Source organism: Eimeria acervulina, genomic scaffold (genome assembly GCF_000499425.1).
Source record: "Eimeria acervulina Houghton genomic scaffold, Eah_scaff531, whole genome shotgun sequence".
In the NCBI taxonomy this organism is placed as follows: domain Eukaryota; phylum Apicomplexa; class Conoidasida; order Eucoccidiorida; family Eimeriidae; genus Eimeria; species Eimeria acervulina.
Window position 1 is genome coordinate 1 of NW_013547280.1, and position 23,196 is coordinate 23,196.

General features: G+C 55.7%; 3 protein-coding genes across 3 annotated transcripts; 1 reads left to right on the forward strand and 2 right to left on the reverse strand.

Moving 5' to 3' along the window:
• Window positions 1-149: 149 nt before the first annotated feature.
• On the reverse strand, window positions 150-4,349 carry EAH_00041690 (glycan synthetase, putative; the record flags this gene model as incomplete). The annotated part of the gene is made up of 5 exons (XM_013391780.1): window positions 150-306; window positions 700-966; window positions 1,560-1,792; window positions 2,818-3,672; window positions 4,149-4,349. 5 exons carry the CDS (start codon window positions 4,347-4,349, stop codon window positions 150-152), a joined length of 1,713 nt encoding a protein of 570 aa, XP_013247234.1.
• A 2,700-nt stretch (window positions 4,350-7,049) lies between these two features.
• On the reverse strand, window positions 7,050-9,189 carry EAH_00041700 (T-cell activation protein phosphatase 2C, putative; the record flags this gene model as incomplete). Its single annotated transcript, XM_013391781.1, has 3 exons — window positions 7,050-7,682; window positions 8,150-8,878; window positions 9,058-9,189. 3 exons carry the CDS (start codon window positions 9,187-9,189, stop codon window positions 7,050-7,052), a joined length of 1,494 nt encoding a protein of 497 aa, XP_013247235.1.
• A 4,932-nt stretch (window positions 9,190-14,121) lies between these two features.
• Window positions 14,122-22,942, forward strand: EAH_00041710 (hypothetical protein, conserved; the record flags this gene model as incomplete). Its single annotated transcript, XM_013391782.1, has 7 exons — window positions 14,122-16,985; window positions 17,136-17,389; window positions 17,614-17,754; window positions 18,177-18,640; window positions 18,810-20,122; window positions 20,224-21,854; window positions 21,993-22,942. 7 exons carry the CDS (start codon window positions 14,122-14,124, stop codon window positions 22,940-22,942), a joined length of 7,617 nt encoding a protein of 2,538 aa, XP_013247236.1.
• Window positions 22,943-23,196: the final 254 nt, after the last annotated feature.

Genomic DNA, 23,196 nt, shown 5'->3' on the forward strand with positions numbered 1-23,196 from the left:
CAGCTGCAGCAGCAACAGCTGCAGCAGCAACAGCTGCAGCAGCAACAGCTGCAGCAGCAACAGCGGGCGCTTCAGAGAGCAAGGCGTAAAGAAATAAAGGCCCAAACACTACCAGCTCCAGCTAGGTACAGATTCTCGAGATAGCACATTTATTCTACGCAGAAGACGCCTACCTCCTCTGGTGGATTCCACAGAACTGCGTTGAAGAGCCCGGAATCCTCACTGCGCCATACTACTCGCGACCAACTGGGCACTCTGTCGATGGGATCTCCTTCTTGAGGCACCACCAGCACCCGGAGCCGGCAGCTGCACATACACAGCGCACAACAAGCCTAGCCTCAGCCTGTGCTAACCATGTATGCAGCTCCAGTACAGGGTACCGAACAAGCACACACACACACACACACACACACAAACACACCAAGCATTCATGTACGCGTGCATACATAACCAGCTAGGCACCCAACATGGCGTCAGGCTGCACGCTCATCGCGCATACTGGCTTGCAGCCCACCACGATACGCCAAGAGGCGCGCGAGCTGTAACAGTGGCTTGCTTGCTAGCCAGCTATATGCAAGCCCAGCACCACTGGTCGCTGCAAAGAGGAGAGAGAGAGGGGCCATGTATGCTCCCACTGTTACTGTACATCCCTCCCTGACAACCGTAACCTCAGTGCAGTCTCCAGATTGCGAGGCGCACCGATGGGAGAGTGCAGGGGAGCCGTCGGAGTTGTCGGGTATGAAGATGGACCAGACGGAGCTGAGCTGTTCGCCGGGTGCCTGTTCAGCTAACAAGTCGGCCTTAACGCCCTTGAGGGCCCCCAACGAGGCCTCAAAGAAAGAGGGAGCGACAGCACGACGCTCCCGCTTAAGAGGATGCGAGGAACGGTCCCAGTTGTTGAAGTCTCCAAAGAGATACACCGCCTTGGCGTTCGGCAACCACTCGCGGTACGCGTACCCGCAGACACTGCAGAAGACAGAGCACAACCAATACACGCGCAGCAACCTTAAAACCTTAAATGCCTGCTGCTAAAGGGACAGACAGCCAGTACTGGGAAACAGCCCTGAAAGCCCCTCAACGCAACCTGCCCCCAAAGGCCGCAGGAGACGAAAAACACGAGCACACGCTTCGGCGGAAGCGTGCGCTGGTGCAATGATAAAACGGCGCCTTCAGAAGGAGGGCCAAACGCGCGCGCGCGTTTGGAGAGACAGAGACAGAGACAGAGACAGAGAGACAGAGACAGAGAGAGAGAGAGACAGAGACAGAGACAGAGACAGAGACAGAGGGACAGAGACAGAGAGACAGAGACAGAGAGACAGAGACAGAGAGACAGAGACAGAGAGAGAGAGAGACAGAGAGAGAGAGACAGAGAGAGAGAGACAGAGAGAGAGACAGAGAGAGAGAGACAGAGAGAGAGAGACAGACAGAGAGAGACAGACAGACAGAGAGAGAGAGAGAGAGAGAGAGAGAGAGAGAGAGAGAGAGAGAGAGAGAGAGAGAGAGAGGCGCAAGGCAAGGCCATTATATATGGAGTGAATGCAAGCAGATGGTGTGCGCACCCGTCTACTACCTCGCGCTGGAGACCGAAGAGCTTGTGGCCCTCCGCGAAGGCTTCGAGGCTGCCGAAGGAATCCTTAATTGCAGCAAGTGTCTCCGTCAGCGTCCGGAACCGCTGCCGGAGCTGTGGCACAAACTCCTGCAACTTCGGGTCCAACTGAACTACGGCACTGCCGTCCAGCTGCGAGGCCCAGTCACAGGTGTCGCGGGGGGCGCGCAGAGGGGTGAAGGCCGGCTGCAGGCGTACATACACTGCAAAGGAGACAGCTCGTGAACGTGCAAACGAAGAATGTGCCCGCCCCCAGCAGAAGGTGGCTTGCACGCGGCAACAGACAAGTGAAAAAGACGCCACGAAATCCCTTGCTGCTTCAAAGAAAACTGCAGTGCTATCGCAACTTCATCCTGGAATATCTGGAATATTGTACTGTCTCCTCGTCTGTCCCCGCATCTACTCGTCCTTTAACAGCTGCCCCTGTATTTCTCTTTGTTTCTACTACAGTAGCAGCTGCGTGGGCCTCCATTCTGTCTCTGTCCCTGCCCTGTCCTGCCTTTGTCTCCTCCGCCTCACCACCTCCAGGCCCACGGGGGGACCGTAGCATAGCCCTGTTTGTTCACGCCGCGTGTGCAAGAGGCCCCTGAAGGTAGAAACTTCTCTTGAGGCCAGCAGCGGAGCCAGAGCCTCCTGCATCTGTCTCCACTCCGGCGAGTCGATGATGAAGCTGCCTTCTTGGTGGCTGCGGAGACAACTCAAACACCTCACCTCGGCGCCTTCAGTGAGTTTGCAAGTACGTCAAACAGGACCCTGAGTAGCCTTTCGAAGCAACTCAGTAGCACCAGTAGAAGGCAGCAGCAGCGGAAGGCGGCAAGAGCAGCAGAAGACAGCAGCAGCCGCAGAAGACAGCAGCAGCAGCAGAAGGCAACAGTTCCAGCACAAAGACAGTGTTGGCCGCCTACTCTCTGAAGTGATAGAATATAGACATACACCTGGGCTCGTCTGCCCTCGCCAGCACCACGACGCTGGCCGTGAGCTCTTGACATATACTTCCCCGTCTCCCTCCCCTCTGTGCCTGCAGCCAGCAGCAGCAGCGGCCTTTTGATTACAACCCACATTAGCAGCAGCCCTGGTGGCGGCAGCGCTCGGAGTTGCATCGGCAGCAGCAGCATTTGCAGCAGGCACAGGAGCAGGCGCAACAGCAGGCACAGCAGGGTGGGCGGCTGCAAAGCTTTGCTCTTGGGTCTCTTCACTGTGCGTGTGTTTACCTTGAACTGGTCGGTAACGGGGACACGGAGACAACCTTGATAGGCGTGTTGGTGTAGCGTGTCCCGCAGTCTCTCTGTGTCCCCCGCAATGTCAAGCGCCCCGGAAGGCGTCCCCTCAGGAGGCGCCCCGTTGGCCTGCGGTGCCTTGTTGGAGGTTGAGGAGACAGTCCCCCTGCGGAGCGTCACTTTGTGTTCAATGACAAGAGTGTCATCGAGGGCCAGAGGGACAAGGGCCCCCGCCATAACCACCCTACGGCACCTCAGCTGCACAGCTGCAGCGTTCTTTGTCTCCGCCTGCCCCTCCCATCCCATCAGCTCGTTCGTCGCTATCTCGTTGACTGCAAGCTGCAAGAAGCTCTCCAACTGACACGCGAAAAGGGTCTCCTCCTCCTCTCCCTCGCCGTTCGTGCTTATGGTGCTGCTGCCGTGCGTTACTGCGTCGCTGTCTCCTCCTTGGAACCCCGAAGACGTCCGCATCTGAACCTGCGACCCGCAACCAGACCCTCCGCCTGGGCCCAGCACCAAGGAGGAGACAGCTCCTTCTATCAGACGAAAACGCACAAACGAAGGATGCTGCCCTCGAAGACACTCCTTAGTCCCCACAGACGCGGCCATCGAGGTGCTACCGTTACTGATGCCGTAGCTAATGCCATTGCTGCTGCTGTTGGCTCGGCTTTGCCCTGTGATGTCTGCTGCTGCATCCGTTGCAGCGAAGGGACGCTGAAGAAGTTCGACTTGTTGCAGAAACCGCTGCTCAACTGGAGAGCCATCGTGCTCCCGCAGCAGGTGCAGCTGGGCCCCTCTCACCTGCTCTGCGTAGTCAATAAAACGCTCCACCAGTCGCTGCTGCTCGGCCTGAGAAGACAATACCCCACAAACAGCAGCAGCAGGAGGAGCTGCAGCAGTTGCAGCAGAAGCAGCAGCATTGGCAGGAGGAGCAGCAGCGCATGTACATGCATACACGCACGGAAACTAATGTACATCCGCAGCCCCAGACTTTTATCAACCCACAGATACACTGCAAAGACAAGAGAAATAGCCAGATAGCGCCTTTTGCGAACGGAAGAGGACAGAGAGGCATATAGGCATGCAGACAATCGCTAGGACACAAATCCCTACGGGAGACAAAAAATGAGGTACGCTTCTCCCCATCCCATGCTGGCAAAAACCATATCACCCTAGACCGTCCCTTCTGCGGCTCCCGTAGCAGAAAAGCGAGGAGGAGTCAGAGAGCTCTGCAGTACTTAGTAGAGGAATGCAGCACGAAGAACCAACAAAGACCACGTGAACAAGTCCCTCTTAGGGGGGTCTCTATAGCTAGCATTACTCACAACAGGGACTGCGAAGAGGGCATCGGCAGCGTTGAGTCTGTCTGTCCTCTCTGGTGTGATGCGTAGAAAGGAAGAAGAGGGGATTTTGGTGATGTACTGTTGCCGCTCCGCGTCCTGGCGCCTCCCCGCCCTTGCGGCCTCTGTCTCTGCTCCGTAAGGCCCCAAGGAGCCGAAGCTCCCAGTTCCTATGGGCCCCGTCATTAGGCCGCAGGCGAGGAGGGCGGGTACGCAGACAACGGTGGCAAGCTACAGCAAGACAAGGGGCTTGGGCAGGCCTTGCTGCGCTGCTGTCTCTACAGCAAGAAGGGAAAAGCTGCAGTTGAATGACTCCCTGCGAACCCGAAGGCTAACAGACGCGAAGAGCTTTGAAGGGGAGGGATGGCAGCTGCTGCCGACAATGTGTGCTGCAGAGGTGGCGAAAGAGGTGAGGAGCTGCGGGCAAAGTTCGGGTTTGCGGGCCCCCGAAGAAGCAGCAGCTGCAGCAAATGAACAGGCTTGATAAAATAGAGACAGAGGAACTCTACATGAGACAGAGGGAAAACAGTGTGGATGCAGGTAGAGCAGCAGCAGCGCGGCAACCGATGCCGGCGCGGGACAAAGAAAGGTGCCCGCGGCCCCACAGAGGCAGCTGAATACGAGTTATTAAGGCTACAAGCTGCTTAAATCCTATTTAACTCATTCCAACTTCAACTGGCTTCTCCTCGAATCTCCTGCTTCCTGTCTTCGCGCTAGCTTTCTACAGCACACGCCGAGACAGCCTGCAGCACGAGCGCATGCCCCAGACCTGTTCTCCTCTCTGCTGCTGCTGCAACGGCTGGCGAAGGTCTATTTGACGGAAATAGAAGCAAAACCCAATTTTTAAGAATACAAAAATCCTCTTAATCCTTAACTCTGCTCCCCTAAGGCCCCCCGACACTTCCAGCCGCACGCCCGACAAACCGCTCCAATGTAGCGAACGGGCCAGCCCGCTCCCATTCAGCAGGAGGAGCCGAGGGGAACTTTAGACCTTCTTGGGAATAACACGTCTCCATTACCCCCAATTTCTCCGTTTATAACTGCCAAATAAGGCCGGGCAAACTGCCCAAGGCACCACGCACAGGAGGCACATAGCGGTCACTTCGGGGCACTCAGTGTCTGATGTCTTTGCTAGAAAGAAATGCTACGTAATCTTTGAAATGGCAACCCACGTTTCAATAAAAGTGAAGTGTTTGTGTGCCTCAGGAATAGAGGCTGTCCCCTTTAGGCTGGTTCGTGTCCCTTTTCCGCCGCACAGTACAGCCCAAGCAGAACTAAGACGGGAAGGGGGGCATCAGCTGCAAGTAGCCAGAGAACGTCTCTCAAAAAGACACAGAAAGTTTAACTTAGAGGCATCAAGCAGGCGCACATGCTAGCCTATATCCTCCAATAGCTCCTTCAGTCTAGCAGCATCGTAAGTTCCCCGTGCCAACTACGAATGACGCGACGGAGACACAATGAGGAGGCCACTTAAGCAGCAGCCGACGCTACTGCTGCTGCTAGCGCTGCTCCTGTTACAGCCTCTTACGGGGACAGCACTTCAAGACACAAAAGGCAGTCTTAATAAGCTCCACTGCGCACGCAACGGAGGCCGCCTGCTCGTCCAGAAGACCACTGCCTGAGGCAGCAACTCAGGAAACGAGCTAGAGAGCAGGAAATGCAGAAACTGACACGTACAAGCATCTGAAGCGGGTCCTTTTGGGGCACACGGGCGATGTCGGTTACCTCGTACGAGTGATCAGTAAGCAGCGGCTTGTTGCCTCGGCGACCCTTTGCGTTTTTAGAAGAAAAGCACTCGGAATAGACTGAAGCTGTACAAAGACTCTCAGAAAGGGCAAAATGCTGCAAGCCTGTTTTCTCTCTGCTCGCGAGGCTGAGACTCCTAAGGTCCTCATGCCCCTGTGCCACTGTGGCTTTTGCACTGTCCCGTTGTGTAGTGTCCCCCTTTGTCTCCTCCTGTTCTGCCTCTGCTGCAGCCTTTGTCTCGATATATTTCCATTTGTAGTCCGGTGGCCTCTACCCATCTGCTGCTCTCCTTTCCTTAGCAGTACTTGCCTTTTCGTCTCTCCTTCGGCTCGTGACTGGCCGCTGCCTCCATCTATCTTCCAGTGTGCTGGTCTATCTCCGCCTGTCCCCCTGTTCCTGCATTTTTGTGTCTCTGTGTGTCTGTTTCCTCCCAGCTGTCTTCGACTGGAGACAGAGATATGCAACAGCCCGCCGGGCTGTCGTTCCACCAGAAAATATCGCCGAAAACCCGTTACACTCCTATCTGTCTTCACTTCAATTAAACACACCAAGGACGCCCAGAAGACGAACAAAGGCCGCTAGTGTACAGGGTCTACGGGTTGGGTCTTTAAAAACACATCATATACAAGTAGTGCCACAATTCAAACCTCTCCCCACAAAGCGTGCACACACCCCTTAAATTTAAGCGAGGCGCTGCTTCCCTCCTCCCTTCCCCCCAAAAAGTTAAAAACCTTCATCCCCACAATAACGGAACAGTACTGAGCCCCTCGCCTAAATATACCGGTGTCCTACTCTGCCTGTGGTGCTCTGCCCACAATAGGCAGTTGCAACAACCGATGCAACTGCAGAACCGGCAGCAGCACCTGCAAGAGCAGCAAAAGCTGCAGTAGCAGCAACTCCAGCAACAACTGAAGCAGCCGTAGCAAAAACTACAGTGGCGGGAAGCAAAAGGACCTCTTGGCTTTGTGCCTCATAGCCCTATACTCCATGCTTTCCAAGACGAGGTAACGGCACATTCTCGGCGGCTGAACAAATATTCTTGGTGCGAAGAGAAGAAATACCTTCTGTTTCTTGTGCTCCTTATGAAACCCCGAAGCGACTGCTCGGGGATCCGTTTGTTCTTGGTGAGCCCCTTCGTGTTTATTTGGTGGAGAACAAACTGCGAAATGCCAAAACAAATGCAGAAGGCAACGCGTTCCAACTGCGGCTTATGCCTTCTCTGCTCTGCTGCCCAGCCCGCACGGAAGAGGCTCTCTGCAGTCTCTGTTGGGCCCTTTCTTTCAGTCTCTCGAAGACCGTGTAGTCCCCCGGCTTCAGGATGTGCGGCACAGAGTGTATAGACGCCTTTATCGCAGGCGGAACAACGCCAATATTTCTGGGCGGGAAGCTGGAGCGGCTCCCTACTGTCGACAGCCCCCCCTGGAGAGAGGCCTGCTGCAGGCCCCCGCTCTTGGGCAGCATCGTATTCTTCTCGCTACCTTTCGAGCTACTGCTACCGCTGGTGAAGGTGTCGCCCACTGCCGCCTGCCTCCCTTGGCCTGTGAGCTGTTCGTTTGGTTTGTATGAAGGCGAGCTGCCGTTGCTTTTCCCGTGCTGCTGGGTCTCCGTGGCGGGTGGTCCGCTTGAAGAGACTATATAAGCTACAACTGCTGTTATATCGTCGGGTTTGCCGCCCGCAAGTCGACGCCCCACCTCGTCGAAGGCCGCCTTAGAGAACGGCGTCACCACCGGCCAGGAGACACCCGGAGGTGGCTGCCCCGCGTTCACTGCTCTCTGAAAAGTACATCAAACAGGGCGGAAAGCAAAGGCGGTAACGGCGACAATTGTACACGCTGCAGCAGCGACTGTAGTTGGACGGTCACCAGCAGCACAAACAGCACCGGCAGCAAAATGGCAACCGAGGGCGACGGAGCAGAAACAGCAGCGCTTGCTTTGCAACAGCAGCAGCAGAAACAAGACAGCATTGCTTTCTGAAGGAGCGTCTGGGATGTGTGCATGCGACGCGAAGTAACAACAAGGTGCTTCTACAGGTGAGGGAGCTCTGTTGCGCTGACACGTAGGAGGTCAAAGGCCGTCAGGTTGAGGGCTTAAGGTTTACAGTTTCGTCTAACCCCCTCGGACTAGAACTGCTTTGGCCTTCCGCGAGGTGATGGGGAAAGAGCAGCACATTGGAACCCACCAGACACAACAGGACACGGAAAATGAGAAGAGATAAACGCTCCAGCGTCGCTTATACTGACCTCTAGAAGAGCGTCAACGAGGACAGCGGGGCTGCATTTAGGGGGCATGCCGTTCCGTGCGTCCTCCCAGCAGAGTTTATTGACAAGCTCCAGGACATCATCGTCGAAGAGGTTATCGAAGAGGCCGTCCGTGCCGAGCACGACAATGTCTCCGGGGTGCACTATGACCGACCCCACATCTGCCGTCTGTGCCGTCTTTCTGAGGATGGCCTCCCCGGAGCAGTCAGTGTCCGGCATGCGAGCAAACTGAAAGGGGCAGTTGAAGAAATGCTGCTGAGACACCGTTCTGTACACCACCTGGTAGCCCCCGTATTCCTCGGGGTTCGAGACCCGTCCTCTACTGTCGTGGCAGGTTGTGAAAGAGAACTCGTGAGCTGCAGGGTACGCCTTTGGAGGCGTGTCAGTGCGCCGCAGCACCAGCAGCTGCGAGTCCCCAATGCTCACTGACCACAGCCTGCAATCGTCCAGAAGCGCCAGCACACAGGTGGTAGAACCAAAGCTCTTGCACTGTACAGATGCCTTGGTCAGGATGTACAGTGGCAACTTCGGGGTGTCTATGTCCACGTCGCACGCATGCAAACTCTCCTCCGCCTCTGCATCGAACACCGCCGAATTCAGCGAACGCGCGCGGCTCTCCTTTATACACAAGCCTAACAACTCTGCAGGTAATGCAGAGGGGTCCAGCCCTTCGTCTTCCACCGTGCTGACCCCATCCGCTATGCCAATTACCTGCAACACAGCACTTGGACGCAAGTAACGGATATGCAGCAGGGTACTCCTTTCAATAAGCATGGGGAAAGGTGCACAATAATAGAAAATGCATCGCTTCACACTATGCTGAAACGAACGCCAAGAAACGACCACGACTGTCGGCACACATAAAGGCCCAAAGGAGTCAGCCCACTGACACGGGGACCCACATTTTGATCTGCTGCAAAGGCATCGGCGTTCGTGCTCTTCAATGCGGCCTTCTCAGGATGCTGTATTGATCTTCCGGCCACCACAAACTGCAGGGGCTGCACTGGCGGCGTCTCCCGCATCACGAAGCTGTCGGCCTCCCGGCCTTCCCCGCATTCGCATGCGCAGCAGCTCATTGCCACCTAGCAGCAGCAGAGGAGAGGTTGTCACAGTGGAAGGAACCAATTCAACACGGGAGGGAAGAGCAACCCAGAGCCACCGACGAGCTCAGTCGGCAACCACTCCAAGAAGACACTAGACAACGGAGTCACACACCAGCGGCGTTTCATGCAATCACCATAGAAGCACGTGGCCTGCGTCCAGCCTTGGGAGGAGAGAATAACTCGTGGTAGAAGACGAATAAGGCGCTGCCCCGTTGGCCGGCTCCTGTTGCATGTCCTACGGCTCCGACAATGTATCAGCCTCAATCAACAAGCAGATAAAGACATTCCTTTAAATCATTATAGGGGGAGAGATTCATCCTTATGCACAACTCATATTCGGCCAGGCAGAATCGCGTCCTAATGTTGGCGGCTGCCGCGTTGCGATGATGAAGCCGGCGTGTCGAGTGTCGCTGGCGAGCTTTGCTACTAGCAGATGAATGCGTATCCACAAATTCATGCTCTTTAAAATCACATTTTTCATTTGTTCGTTGTTTTCAGTTGCACCACTCAGCCCCGTCACTGCCGTCCACCTACATCCCGCGGACCGCCGGCGCAGCCGCTGGACCGACAGAAAGCACCGACCGAGTCGAAGGGGGGAGGCCGGGTGTCAGAAGGCAAGCAAATTCGCGTGTGTCTTTATCTTCGATATGGCATGTCCAACTTTTCCTCAGAATTCCTCTTCTAATACGTAGGGAACGCAAACTTCCACGCATCGCTCAACAGACCTCTCCAATGGTCACCCTCTGTACTGCGGGCAACGGCTCAGCGGCTGCGCATGCGAGATGCATGCGCGTGGGATCGTTACGGCAGGAAACTCCACTCCGTATAGGATCATCAAGGCATGAAACTACACACCCACAAAGCCCATGATACAGTTTTTGCCGGAGAAGACCTCGCTAGCTGTGTAGGCGCTGCAGCCACTTGCGGTAGCCAGGAACAGCGTCTGCTTATCAGCGATCATTTTTCACAGTGGAGCGTTGCAGCCATTTAATCCCCAAGCTGTGGCTGCCAACTGAAGAGCGTAAGTGGTAGCGACGCGTTTTAAATGTCAAGGCGTCCTTCCATGATCTAACTGAGCGCCGGCTGTCACATGCTGGTGGAAGAATCAGGAACGGTATGCGTGGCGGATACTGAGTGCCACGTAAGTGTTTGACAATTGCGTTCAGTTGGGATGGTTGGACGTGGGGCTGCTTGCGAAGGTTCCTCTCGTGAAGACGATGCTGCGACGAAACGTGTGGCAAAGTAGCACGCTTGGCCCAATACTCCTGAACACTGGGTCCTGATGCGTAACCGTGAGTGTAATGCAGTGGACGGGCAAGCTGCGTGGGGCCGTACACCCTTCTTGATTGTGAATTGTTGTCTGATCTTTGCTTTTTGCTGTGCTTTCTCTCGTACAAAGAACCCCTTAAACGGGAGACGCAAGTTTCCCGTTGCAGGCCACTGTTGTAGCAGCAGTGTTAGGGAGGAAACGACTCCCACAGCTCACACAGAAACTAGCAAGCTAAAATGGTGCTTGAGCAGAGGAAGGGAAGCTTGCTTAGCTGAGCACGTCGTTTAGTTGTAGCTCCTATGAGAATCTTCTAAAGGCATTGCTGTGGAGGGAGTATGATAGTCCATGCACAGTGTGCCTTTGCACTGCATATGGTCGTAGGCTGGTGGGAAGAGCAACAGAGCTACACTGAGTTGCCATCCAGTCTCAGGTTCCTGTCGCCAAAGGAACCACGTAACAAGGCTTCCCACGCTTTTCATTTGTGTGAAGTATCTACACAGGAGTTAGTCGTTTAACGGATTTTTTGCTTCCAATATCTACCATGTAGACAAGCATGATGCACGCGCCTACTGGAGAAGGTCCTCAAACGGCTACCTAAACATAGGCCTGGAGACAAAGCAGCACGTAACTTCGATCTGTCTCAGCGGCTGAAAACACTCCATTCCAACAAATATATGTGCCCCAACGGGCCCAGGGCTTTAGCAGCAACCCTATCTGCCGCGGTCATCCACCACTCGCACTGAAGGGTCCCGTTGTGTATTTGGCTAGCAGTCTCCGGAGCACGCTAGACAGCATATCGACGCCCTTCAGGCGCTTCTACGAAGCGCATTCCGACCGTCACAGCCGTACTGGCCATCCGTGTCAAAATTTCCACGAGATGGGCTGCTTCAATATAAGATTCCTGCTTGACAGGGTCAAAGAAACTTTTTTCCAGCCTTTGTAAACTTCGGCAAAAGGAGGACGGCCACGAGCATTAACCCCGACATATGCATACGTACATTTATACATCCATACATTCATGCATGCATACGTACCTAAGTGCGTACGTAGATAAACAAATATATATGTGTATATATATATATATATTTACGTATGCAACTATATGTATATTTTTATACAATGACACAAGAGCATGCAAACATCTAAGCGCTTGTAATTTCAGACGTAGAGGCGTGTCTTGCACGGCACTGATGGATTGAAGGGAGAGAGCAGGTGAGAAAATGCCCCCCGTTAGCAATTATGACTAAAATACACTTAAAAGATAGATAGGAGGAAGATCGTGGGAAAGGCCCAGTAATACCGACTGAGTTTGTCCTCTGCTTTTTCCTTACCTATTCCAAGACCGTGTGCCCCATCTACACCTACTCGTAGCCCTGAACCCTTCATTGCGTGCTGAGAAGGCTGAACAGATTGACCGGCTCAATAGGCTTAAGGGCACTCATATTCTGGCTCTTTAGCCTCGGAGAAACTGGCGCGTAAGCACCCCTGTTATACGAGCGTGAGTCAAAACAGCGCCCAGAGCAGCTCCTTCGTCCACAGCCCTAGATAAAGCATCCTTTGCATTGGGATTCAAGGGGGTCCCATGAAAAGCGGCAAGCAATACAGCACAGCAACGGAGAGGCATCAAGGGGTGAAATGGGGATAACCGTCATAGAGAGCACCTTAACGTCAAGCACTCTAAAGTGATAATGGCGAAGCGGTCTCCAATGCCTCGAATGGGCCAGCTATTTGGCCGAAGAGTCCAGCATTGGACTTTGCCGACGCACATTGGCGTATTCGAATACAACCGGACGACACGCGCATGATCGCAACCTATTGAGCACTTGAACAAACAGAGCGATCTCCTGCGATAACAGGCAAATGGTGGAAATCCAATGAAACTCCCCATGACGTGGAAACATCTGTTGAACTCACATCCATTTTGTAGTGGATTTACCATTGCTGAGAGGTTACGACAACATTTATCCACCGTTTTGGATGCGTGTAGCATGCGTGCCAGCCTCATTCCTGGTTCAGTTCAGTTACAACAGAGGGATTGGCACGGCTGCTAGCCCAGCAGGTCTGGAAGCCCCACGGACTCCCAAAGAGGATCATTACTTAGAAATACTAGCAGTTTGCAAAAGCCTTCTGGTGCGAATTGATGGCACTGCTCAACGCCTGTCATAGAGGGGCTCTGTCGGGCAATGAGGAGTCTGAGGGCTAACGGAGCATATGAACCGCCTGCTTGTGCAATATTTGGGTGTGCACACTCAACAAGTACTACGATTTATTTCCATGTACAGAATGAAATTGGTGAAGCAACGGTGAGCTCCTTGACTATTTGTTCCGCAGCTTTTCTGATTTGCAGCCGAGGAACTCTTGTATTAGAGATAACGACGCTCCGCGGCGAAGATCAGGAACCTTATACATGCCAATTCCTCCTGTGTTTAGGTTCAGTGAAGGCAAAGCGAGTACCCCAATTATTAATTGTTCATCTGTGGAACATCCATGGTTTCCGAAAAGCCATCATCACTGACAAGTACCCGAAGTTCGCTAGCGGGATATGGCACGAATTTATGAGGCGGCTCAGTCTCGAGAGCAGCACGACCGACGAGGAGCGTTCGGGTGCGGACAGTCAAAATAAAAGCACAAGACTACGTGCACTAATACAGAAGACAATTCCTAGACAATTTCTTGGCCTCCATTATACAATCGGCCAGGAAGTAGAAATACGTACACCAACTTTGGAAAGGCCATGCTACCGGCCACCTCTACAACGGCCCTTCAGCCTAGACAACAACGGGCGCATAAACATGCAAGCACTGATACTACACGAATGCTGGCATATCGAGTAAGTGCAATCCTTCGCGTACGCGCCAGAATGTACTGCCCGTGTACTGTGGTTCTAGGTATTGCTGCCTAGCCAAAATAGCAAGGCATGCCTCAACCCTTGGTCAATGGCCGTACAGCTCTCCTCTTGTAAACTAGCCAGTGCAGGCACAACGCCTACACAATTTCCTTAACTTTGTCACACTGCCAGTAGTGGTGTGGGAGCTAAGGGGGCCCTGAAAACATTCGGGGCAGTGCACTCACTAGATTAGTCTTCAAGATATATATATATATATATATTTATGTACGTATTTATTTGTTTATTCCTCAATCTAAGTGGAGGGCAGACCATCGTGTGGAGCAGGTGGTTATTCTGGGGGTTGTGGGGTCGGTGGTCTCGGGCAGGGCAAGGGATTGTCGGCAGCCTGTTACTGCCCAGTATCACACTATCATGGTATCTGCTTGATCGCAGCCAATACTCTTTTATGTCTTTTTGGCTGGAGTTTCACCCCCCCTTGACGCCTCTTAGATTGACCTGTTCTAGTGACCTTACTGGGCGTGCAGGAAGCAGCCCTCCGTGGCCCCTCAAGTCCCCCCCACTATCTTTCTGTCGTTTTTCTCCTTTTGAAATAAAATCTTAATTGCTTGCTTTCAGCCGTCGTGGGCAGTGGAGGGCCTAGGGCCCCGTGCCAGCCGCAGGGGGCCCAACACGGGCCCATGTTGTCTTGGGGGCACCCTGGTCCCCCTTACTCCCTCGTTGTGGTTCGGATGTCATGCAACAACACCGGGGGAATCATCCCCAGTTGCAGCAGCTGCATGAGCATGTGCTCCTGCTGCAGCAGATACAGCATCGGCTGGTGCTGCAACAGGCAGGCGTCCCGGAGCTTCAAAATGGCTGCATTCAGCAGCAGCACCACCAGGAACCCCACGAACACCTCTGTATACAAACCCAGCGTGGAGGGCTAGCTGAGCTGGCACGTGAACAGCCACAACGGCAGCAAGGCGAGCCACACCCACAACCCCAGCAAGTGGTACAACAGCAACAGCTGCACCTTCCATCGTCGTCTGCTCACGCGCAGGGGGCCGGTGATTGCAACAGCGCACATGTGCTAGAGACGGTGCACGAAGTACAGCAAGCAGAAAAAGAGCACCAGCAACGCGAGCAGCACTTCCGGCAGCGCAATAATCAGCAAGAACAGGAGAGATTCCTTCTACAGCAGCAGCAGCGCCTCTTACTGCAGCAACAGCTTCTGTTGCAGCTGGGCGCAATAAAGTCTCCACAGCAGTTGAACCTTGCCATTCACTTGGTGCAACGACAGCTGTTGTTGCAGCGGACTGTTTCGTCTACAACAACAGCAGCAGCGGCAGCAGCAGCAGAAGTTGCAACAGATGTGCCACTGGGCAGCACCCAGGGAAGCTCTTCTGCTGAAGGAGATGCTTTTTTGTGTACTTCTGAAGCCATGCGCATTGCGCGGCAACATGCTGCCTATCTGGCAGCAGCTGCTTCTGCGAACGGCCAGCTCGAATATACCACCGCACGTGAGGCACAGCCTGCTGCAGCAGCTGCTGCTATGTCTCAGTTATTAGGAAGGCAGAAGCTGGAAACAGCTGTACAAAAGCTTAACGCACCTGCAATTCGGTGGTGGGGGGCGCGGCAACTACAGGAGCAACAACAGCTGCTATTGCAGGTACAGCAAGTGGTGCTGCTGCTGCAGCAACAGCCCGATTTGCAGTGGCTTCTCTTGCAGGACCAAGAACTGCTGGGGCTGCTCGACACTCAGCCAGGGCTGCTGATTCTGTTGCTGCGGAATCAGAAGCATCAGCACTACTGGGTGCTACGTCAGCAGCTGCTTAGGGGCGCGGAAGGGCTTCAACATAAGCAGCAGCAACAGCAGCAGCTGCCGACGCCTCTGGCTATGTACGCAATGCTAGTCTCTGGCGCCAGCCACGAAGAGCAGCAGCAACAGCAGCAAGTGCAGCAGCAAGTAAAGGCGCTACAACATGAGCGGCAGCGGCTGACTTTGCTTATGAAGCAGCAGCTGCAGCTGCAGCAGCAACGCCTCCAGAAGCACCGGCAGCAACAGCAGCAGCAGCCTCCGCTCCAACCAGAGTCGCAGCAGCCATTGGCTCAGCAGCAGCAGCGGCCACAGCTTCAGCAGCAGCAGGGACCGCTACTTCAGCAACAGCAGCAAGGGTCGCCACCGCCGCATGAGCATCAGCACGAAGAGCCATGCTGGTCGCCTGAGAATTGGCCTTCGCAGCCGCAGGAATCCGTGCATGCAGCAGATAGGGAGGAAGAGCATGAGCTCACGCAGCAACTGACGGGCAGTCAAGCAGACAGCATGGTTTGCAGACAGGAGCAGCGCCTGGTTGTTTTGTCAGAGACACACAACACAGCGAAACCTTCCCCTGGTCGTGCCTGCGTGCGTGCCCAACCGCAGCAGCAGTCGCAACAAGAGCACGAGCTACAGCCGATTCAGCCTCAATCCGAGGCAGCCAACTTCAGCGCAGAGGAGGCACGACAGCAGCAGGTGCAACAGCCTAAGGACCAGCAGAAACGTCAGGAGGAGCTACATCAGCGCACGCAGCAACAGCCAAAGCAACCACACCGCAGCAAGGCAATGAGGAAACAGGTGCACCCATACAGCTATAGAAGCGTACCCGATGTAGCGACAGAAGCAGAACCAGATGCCACCACAGCAGCAGCAGCGCCTTCAGCAGCAGCAGCAGTAGTTTTCGCATCGGACGCAGAATCATTCGAGAATTGTCGCCGACGTTGCAGCAGGCTGAAGGGGGATCCCCCCGGGCCTGATCTTTGCAGTAGGCAAACTAAGACCAGTGGAGATAACCGTGAAACCAGCAGCAGCAGCAGCAGTAGTAGTAGTAGTAGCGGGGATGAGAACCGGCCTCCCCTGCAGCAGCGGCGGCGGCAGCAGAAACCTCGAGGCCGACAAAAGAACCAGCCCAAGATGCAACAAGAAAAACTGCGTAGGGCAAGGAGGGGTGCACCCGCAGCACCTGCAGCAAGTGCATCTGCTGCAGAAGCTGCAGCAGCAGCAGCGGAAGAGGCAGCAGATGCAGCAGCAGAGACTGCAGTGCAGCCCGTTTGCCTCTCCCAGGGATCTCGAGGGGCCGCGGCGGCAAGCCGTGCAACCATAGCGGCATCTGAAGCGTTGAAATGCGGCGGCAAACCAAAGGCAAGAGGTAACAGTGCACTTGCAGGAGGAGTGGCGGATGGAGACCAGCTAGACGAGCAGCAACTGCAGCTGCTGGTGAAACTGCTGCAGGACTGGTGCAGCAAGGCCTCTAGAGCTTCGCCCCCTCCTCCTGCTGACGCCTCCGCATCGCTTGTTACTCGACTTACAGCAGCGCAGCCACTGCTGGAGCGGTTGAAGCACAAGCAGCAACAGCAGAGCGCCCTGCTGCTGACGGCCGAAGGCCACAGTGAGGCCGTCCGCGGCCTTTGCAGGGCTCGTTCTGCTGGCATGGCTCGTCTCCAGCACTTGCTGTCCTGGAGCCTCGACCAACAGCCGCAGCAGCAGCATCTACCGCACCGATTACTGATGTCCTCGATGAAAACTCCGGAAACAAAAGACAAAGGGAGTCAGCGTCCTGTGCAGAAGATGAAGCGCTTGAGGTGCGTTCTCCCTGCAGCAGCCGTTCCAGCTGTCGTGCAAGCTGCTGCAGCAACACACTGCTGCTGCAGCAACGTGGCATTGGGGGAGGGCATCTATCATGTGCAGGCGATGCACATTGAAAGGCATTCCGTTTTTGTGTGTCCCTGCAGCAACACTAGCGGCAACACCAGCAGCAACAGCGCATTCGCATCCTTGTGCGGGTGTGTTGCCGTTGCACTTCATGCGGAAGCTGCTCTGCTTATCCTCGGGATTGACCCGGCAGAAGAGATGGATTTGCAGGCACAAGACCAGCAGTTGGAAGAACAGCAGCACGAAAAAGGCGTGTCGTTGGTCCCAACTGCGGCTGCATGCGTCAAGACGCACTGCAGAGACACCCTCATGCCTCTCTTCTCGCGCCAGATCGGTCCGCTGGCCCCGCTTGCCGCTGCTGTTGCTAGTAGCTGCCACATGGTGTAGCCCTTGCTTTAGATTAAAAGCCGCCGCTCCTCGATTTAGCTGTGACCGCTCCACAGCGGCAGAAGGTGCTGCAACAGTACCATTCAGTGCTGCTGCTGGAGCTGCTGCTGGAGCATCGGGTGCCTATGAAAATTTGGGGCGACTTTTCTGTTGTGTGTCTGCTTGCTGCAGAAGACACTGATGAGGAGCGGTCCGCCTTAGGTGTGAATGCCGCTGCAGCAACGGATGCTGCTGCTGCGTTGCAGCGCCTGCTGGAGGGCCTGCGTCATCTTTGGAGCGTCGCCGTGTCCCTGCAGCAGACCAAGACTTTCAGTATGGAGAGCTTCCATCTTCTAGCTGCCGGTCTGTGCTGCATTTGGGGTGTACGCGCATTTTCCGCTTTCTCCGTTGCCGCTGCGCCTCTTCTGCGCTCGGCAGAGGGTCTGCTGCTGCTGGTAAGGCGCTGTGTGCGGTGTGTGCACACTTCCGGTGCCATTTCTCTGGAAAGCCCTCCAGTTATCCGCAGATAGGCGCTGAGGCTGCCGCAAGAAGCGACGAGTGCCAAAGGAGTAGCCGAACTCTGTCCCTTGTGCCTTATATTGTTTCAACGCTCGTCTAATTTTGCGCGGGCCCGAGTGCTGCTCCTGCTGCTGTGGCGCCTGTAATTTGTTTGCCCTTACAGCTGTTCCAGTTCGTCCCTCAGCTGCGCGAGCCAATAATTGATGGGTTGATGCAGCAATTCGCTGCTTCTGCAGACGAGTCGTGCAACCAGAAAGCAGGCGGGAAGCATGCAGCTGTAGCGGCTGCTGCAGCAGCTGCAGCTGCTATGGACGAGGAGGGCGAGGAGGTTGTTGCACCACAACAGGTACCTGCAGGTGCTGTAGTAACAGCAGCGCACCCCGTGGCACTGCTGCTGTTGCGCCTATTGCAGGCGGCATGCCTGCCCAGCGAAGTTTACAGGCACCTCGAAGGGTCTTCCTTTGCACCGGCGCCGTCCGTATCGCTCGAGAAGCAAACAAAGCATCTTGTAACCCGAGCGGAAGGAGCAGCAGCGGCAGCAGCGGCCACGGCGAAGTACATCGCTCGCCGTTTAATCAACATGGCAGTTGGTGAAGAGATGCCAGCAAAACAGCAGCAGCTGCTGCTGTTGCCGTCACCGCTGCGTTCCACTTCCGGCTGCCTGCGTGCCGCGCGGCGCCTCGTCGCTGATCTCTCGTTGGTAGGTGTTGCTGCATGTGCGTCGAGCTGCCACTGCTGCACCACTGCATTGCAGCTCATGCCTCTCCTTCTGTTGTCATTAATTCACAACATTCTTCAAGCAGTAGGAAGCCTCTTTATATACAGCAGAAATCAACTAGTGCGCTCGTTGCCGTTGTCTTCTGCCGCAGCTGACTCTGTCTCCCTCTCACCCTTCTTCCCTGCTGCTACTGCGCGCTGTGGGTTTCACCTTGTTGGCGAGGCTGCTGCGTCCTGATGCTGCGGCGGATCATACGCAGCAGCAGCAGCAAACAGCACTGCTGTCCCTTCTTTCTGCGCTAGCGCCTGCTGTCTTTGCCGAGCCGCTGCCGTTTCCCTCCGTTCCTCTTCTGCAGGAGCAGCAACAGCAACAAAAACAGCTGTCAGAAGCTGAGCAGTCGGATACAGTGGCGGCATCAGTAGCGAGAGGCTCCCGCAGCGCCTGTAGAGGCCCTACACAGGCGTACCCACAGCAGCAGCTGCGCTCGCGCCGTGAGTCACTTGAGCACGGCTGCAACCGCAGCACAGCAGCTGCAGCTGCAAAGCCAATTACAGCAGGAACTACACAGCAAGTCAAGCACCAGCAGCGGGAGGCCTGTTGTGATTGTGCCTCCTTGAAGCCGCATGAAGTAGCAGGGGAGTCAGCTACCGCCGCTGGGCCTTGGGTCTGTGTCGGCTGCGAGCTGCGCCGGTCTGTCGCATTGTCTCTACAGGAGGCAATAGGCAGACTTCGCCCCTCCGCGTGGCTTTCGATTGCTGCCGCAATTCCAGCCAGGAGCGCAGGGACCACAGTAGCAGTAACAGCTGCTGCACACGGCATTGCGGACGGGTCGTTGCTGCTCTGCGTGCTCGACGAACCTCTCACCTTCCGTTGTACCCTTCTCATGCACGCAAATGCCAATTGCAGCGGCAGCAAGCCCGCTACATCAGCAGTGGCGCCTGCTGCAAAGGGAGCACGCCACGAACAGACCCCGGCAGCAGCTGCTGCTGCTGCGTCTGCTGCTGCAGCAAGCTCAGCGGCAAGCGCCATGAGGCTTTCTCACAGGCGTCTGCTGCAGCAGCACTCTAGAGCAGCCATGGCCTGCCTCCTGCTGCTGCTTGGCGGAAGCAGCAACAAAATCAGCATAAATCAGAAACGTACGCCCAGAGACAGCAAACCCAGCAGCCTCAAGGAGAACAGGGCCAAATCCAGCAAGGCAGACGGCAGCACCAGCAGCCGTTTGCTGCAGCTCGTACTAGACATCGAGTGGGAGGCCACTGCAGCGGGAGATGTGGGGTTGCTGCTGCCCCTAAGTGCTACTGCTGCTGCAGGCAATGACATCCACTGCCCTAGGCAGCAGCAGCAGCAGCAGCAGTTGGTTGTGTCCATCTGGCGGTCGCTCGCCCTCTCGGCGCTACAACGGATTGGCGATTTGCTACTGCACGCAATTCAGGTGTCTGCAGTGGATCCCCGCTCATCAGTAAGGTATGGAATGTATGCTTGTTGCTGCTCTTAAAGTGATTCTCTTCCCCTTTCAGCAGCTCTTGGCTAGGCATGTGCTTCTCTTTTTCCTGTGCAACCTTCAGGAGAGCGGCTCTTTGTGTGCTACACGCGTGCGCGACATGGCGGCCATCTTTGCTGCAAGCTAGCAGCACCACCAGCAACAGCGGCATCGCCCTCATTTTGCCTCAGGCACTAGCAGATTCGTCTCCTGGAGTCCGCGAGCGCGCTCTGGCGCTGCTTGACACCGCTCTGAAGCAGCAACAACGGGACGCTGTAGCAGCGCTGCAGCGCTGCAGCCAGCCGCCGCCGGGCGACGCTCGCCGGGAGGAGCAGCCGCACGTTGCAGTCTCTCCTTGGCTAGAGGAGATCGGGGGACTGCTGCGGTTTCTTCGCTACGTAGTGCTGCAGGAGACATCCCCCTCTGTTAGACAGCAAGCCTTACGCGTCGCGCGGGGTTGCGCTGCTGCGGCTCCCCTGGGGGAGACAGCGCGCTGCTGTCGTTCTTTATTGCTGGAGGCCCTAGCAGCTGCTCCTGACCATCCCCCAACAAAGGCTTTCATTACGGCTGCGCTGGCGGCTGACGTTGTTGGACTGCTTGCTCCTAAACCCCTTGAGAAAGCTGCTGCTGCTGCTTCAGAAGTGGGCGATGCAGCTGGTGGTGGAGCAACGCAGACACCGCAAAAGCGGAGGAGCCTGGGCCTTCAAGGCTACGGTGGTTCGCCTCTTGCTGCAGCGGGACGAGGCCCATGCAGTCCCGTGAACCTGACAAAGGCAGTCAGGCTTCTGGCAAGCTTAGTTGCTGCTGCGCGGGAGCACCTGGAGGATACCCCTCTAGTGCTTCTTCTCCTGCCTCGTATGCAACAGCAGCTGCAGCAGCAGTTGCAGCAGCATCAAGCATTGGAGGAGCTCGCAGCAACGTTTCTGGATGCTTGTCTGAGTGAGTATCTGAAATGCTGCTGCGGTGTACCAGAACAACAGCAGCAGAGAGGCCAAACCGAGCAGCAGCAAGAGCAGCTTCAGCAGCTGCAGCAGCAAGAAGACTCCCTCCTCGACCCTCCTGCTGCAGGGGCATCTCTACTGCAACTGGCCCAGGAACTTGGGCTGTTCTGCCCACGTGGATTGCTGCAGTTCGTGCCTCACGTTGCGGTTTTGCTGCGGGACAACGCGGCGCTGCTGCAGCGAGGCATGAGCAGCAGCCGATCTTGGACAGGGGAAATTGAGCTTCTCGCGGCTGCAGCAAATCATATCCGTGGAGCTCCCTACCACATGCAGCAAGAGATGCTGCATTGTGTACCGGCTGTGCTGCTGCTTCTAGAGACAGACCCGCTCTTGCTGCAGCCGGGGACGACGATGCTGTGCCGGGTGTCCCTGCAGCTAGAACAGGAGGGGGTACGCGATAGTCTCCTTGACCTTCTTGCTGTCAGCTTGGCGCTCATTTATTCCATAAAAGATCGTATTTATCCACGGCAGCAGCCACAGCAACAACAGGAACCACAGCAAGGAGCCCAGCAGCGACCGCAGCAAGACCAGCAGCTGCAGGACAGACAGACCGTCGTGCCGATGCTTCAGGCTCTGCAGTTCGCATCATGGGCAGTGGCTTGTCTGGCTTCTGGCTTGGGAATTGGAGCGACCAGCAAAGGCTCTGCTGCATGGCCCCATACTTCCGCTGCTGCTTCTGCTGCTGCTTCTGCAAATCAACAGAGGCTCCTTCCAGGTGAGAAGTCGTCGGGAGGCACTGATGTGGGCAGGCTTGCGTTCATTCTTGCTGATGCTCCCCAAGCCAGTCTTACTGTGTTAAACGGTGTCGAAAGTTGGAGCATCAGCTGATTTTGCTGCCCCTTTCCTTCTGCAGGTGCAGCAGCATGTGCTGCGTCGCTGCTGTCGGACGTCCCTGTAGCGTTGCTGATGAGACGAGTGGCTGCGCATGCGACGGACAGCAAATCTGCAGCAGCAGCAGCAGCAGCGGCTGCAGAAGACGGTGCATTTTCTCTGCAGCAGTGTATATTTCATTTGCTGTGCGACGCACTCCTGTTGCTGCAGCAACACGGAGGCATGACGGCCGTTGCTTGGCGTTCTGTTTGCTGCTTCGTGCGCGCCGCTCCGTCTTTCCTAAAGAGCCCGCGACTGGGTGCTCGCCTTAAAGCAGCCATAGCTACAGCCTCAGCTGCGACGGAGAAATCGTCATGGGGCCAGCATGAGCAGCAGCAGCAGCAAATGTGGACGAAAAATGCGTCGGCGCTTGACTTGCCTGCAGCTCTGCAGGCATTGTATGGGCTAGTCAAAGGTCTGCAGCGCGATGCCTCACCTCCAGGAACAGCTGACATAGCAGCTGCAGCAACTGCAGCAAAAGTAGCGAGCGGAGGAGGTAAGTGTTTTCAGACCGCCAGTCTCCCGTCGCGCCGATCAGCCTCTCGCCCGAAGTCGCAGCGGCAGCAACAGCAACAGCAGAAACAATGCACACCTCCTTCGAGAAGCCGAGCACCCTCTGTGGCGTCGGCTTCCACATCAACAGCAGCAGCTGCTGCAGCGGTAGCAATAACAGCCAATCTTCGTCAGGGGTTGTGGACTGATGCCGAGCGCGCTCCAGATACCCACGGCTCGGCAGCTGCAGGTGCAGCAACAGCACAGCCAAGCGTATGCGACTATTTGCATTCCCTCGCTACGTACGTAAGGCCCATGATGGACTTACTCCTCCCTAGGCAGCAGCAACAGCAACTGCACCAACAGCAGCGATCGTGGCCGACAGTGAACTGCAGCACCGCCACGCTCATCCTCCTCCTCGCCAGGACTCTGCAGCAGTGAGTCGCTAGCCCAAGCAAGAGCATGGGCAGCAGCTGTACTTCTAATGAAGCTCGTCATCCTCATGCATCTGCTGGTCTTTCGGCGGTAGCAGCGTCAAGAGCAGCAGAGCGATTTGTCTGCGTACACTAGAGAAGGCATGGGCGTGCATGAGCTTCTGTGCATGTATGTACGTGTGTGTGCATGCGCACGTGCGTGTGTGTGTGTGTGTGTGTGTGTGTGTGTGTGTGTGTGTATGCATGTGCTTGTTTCTATGT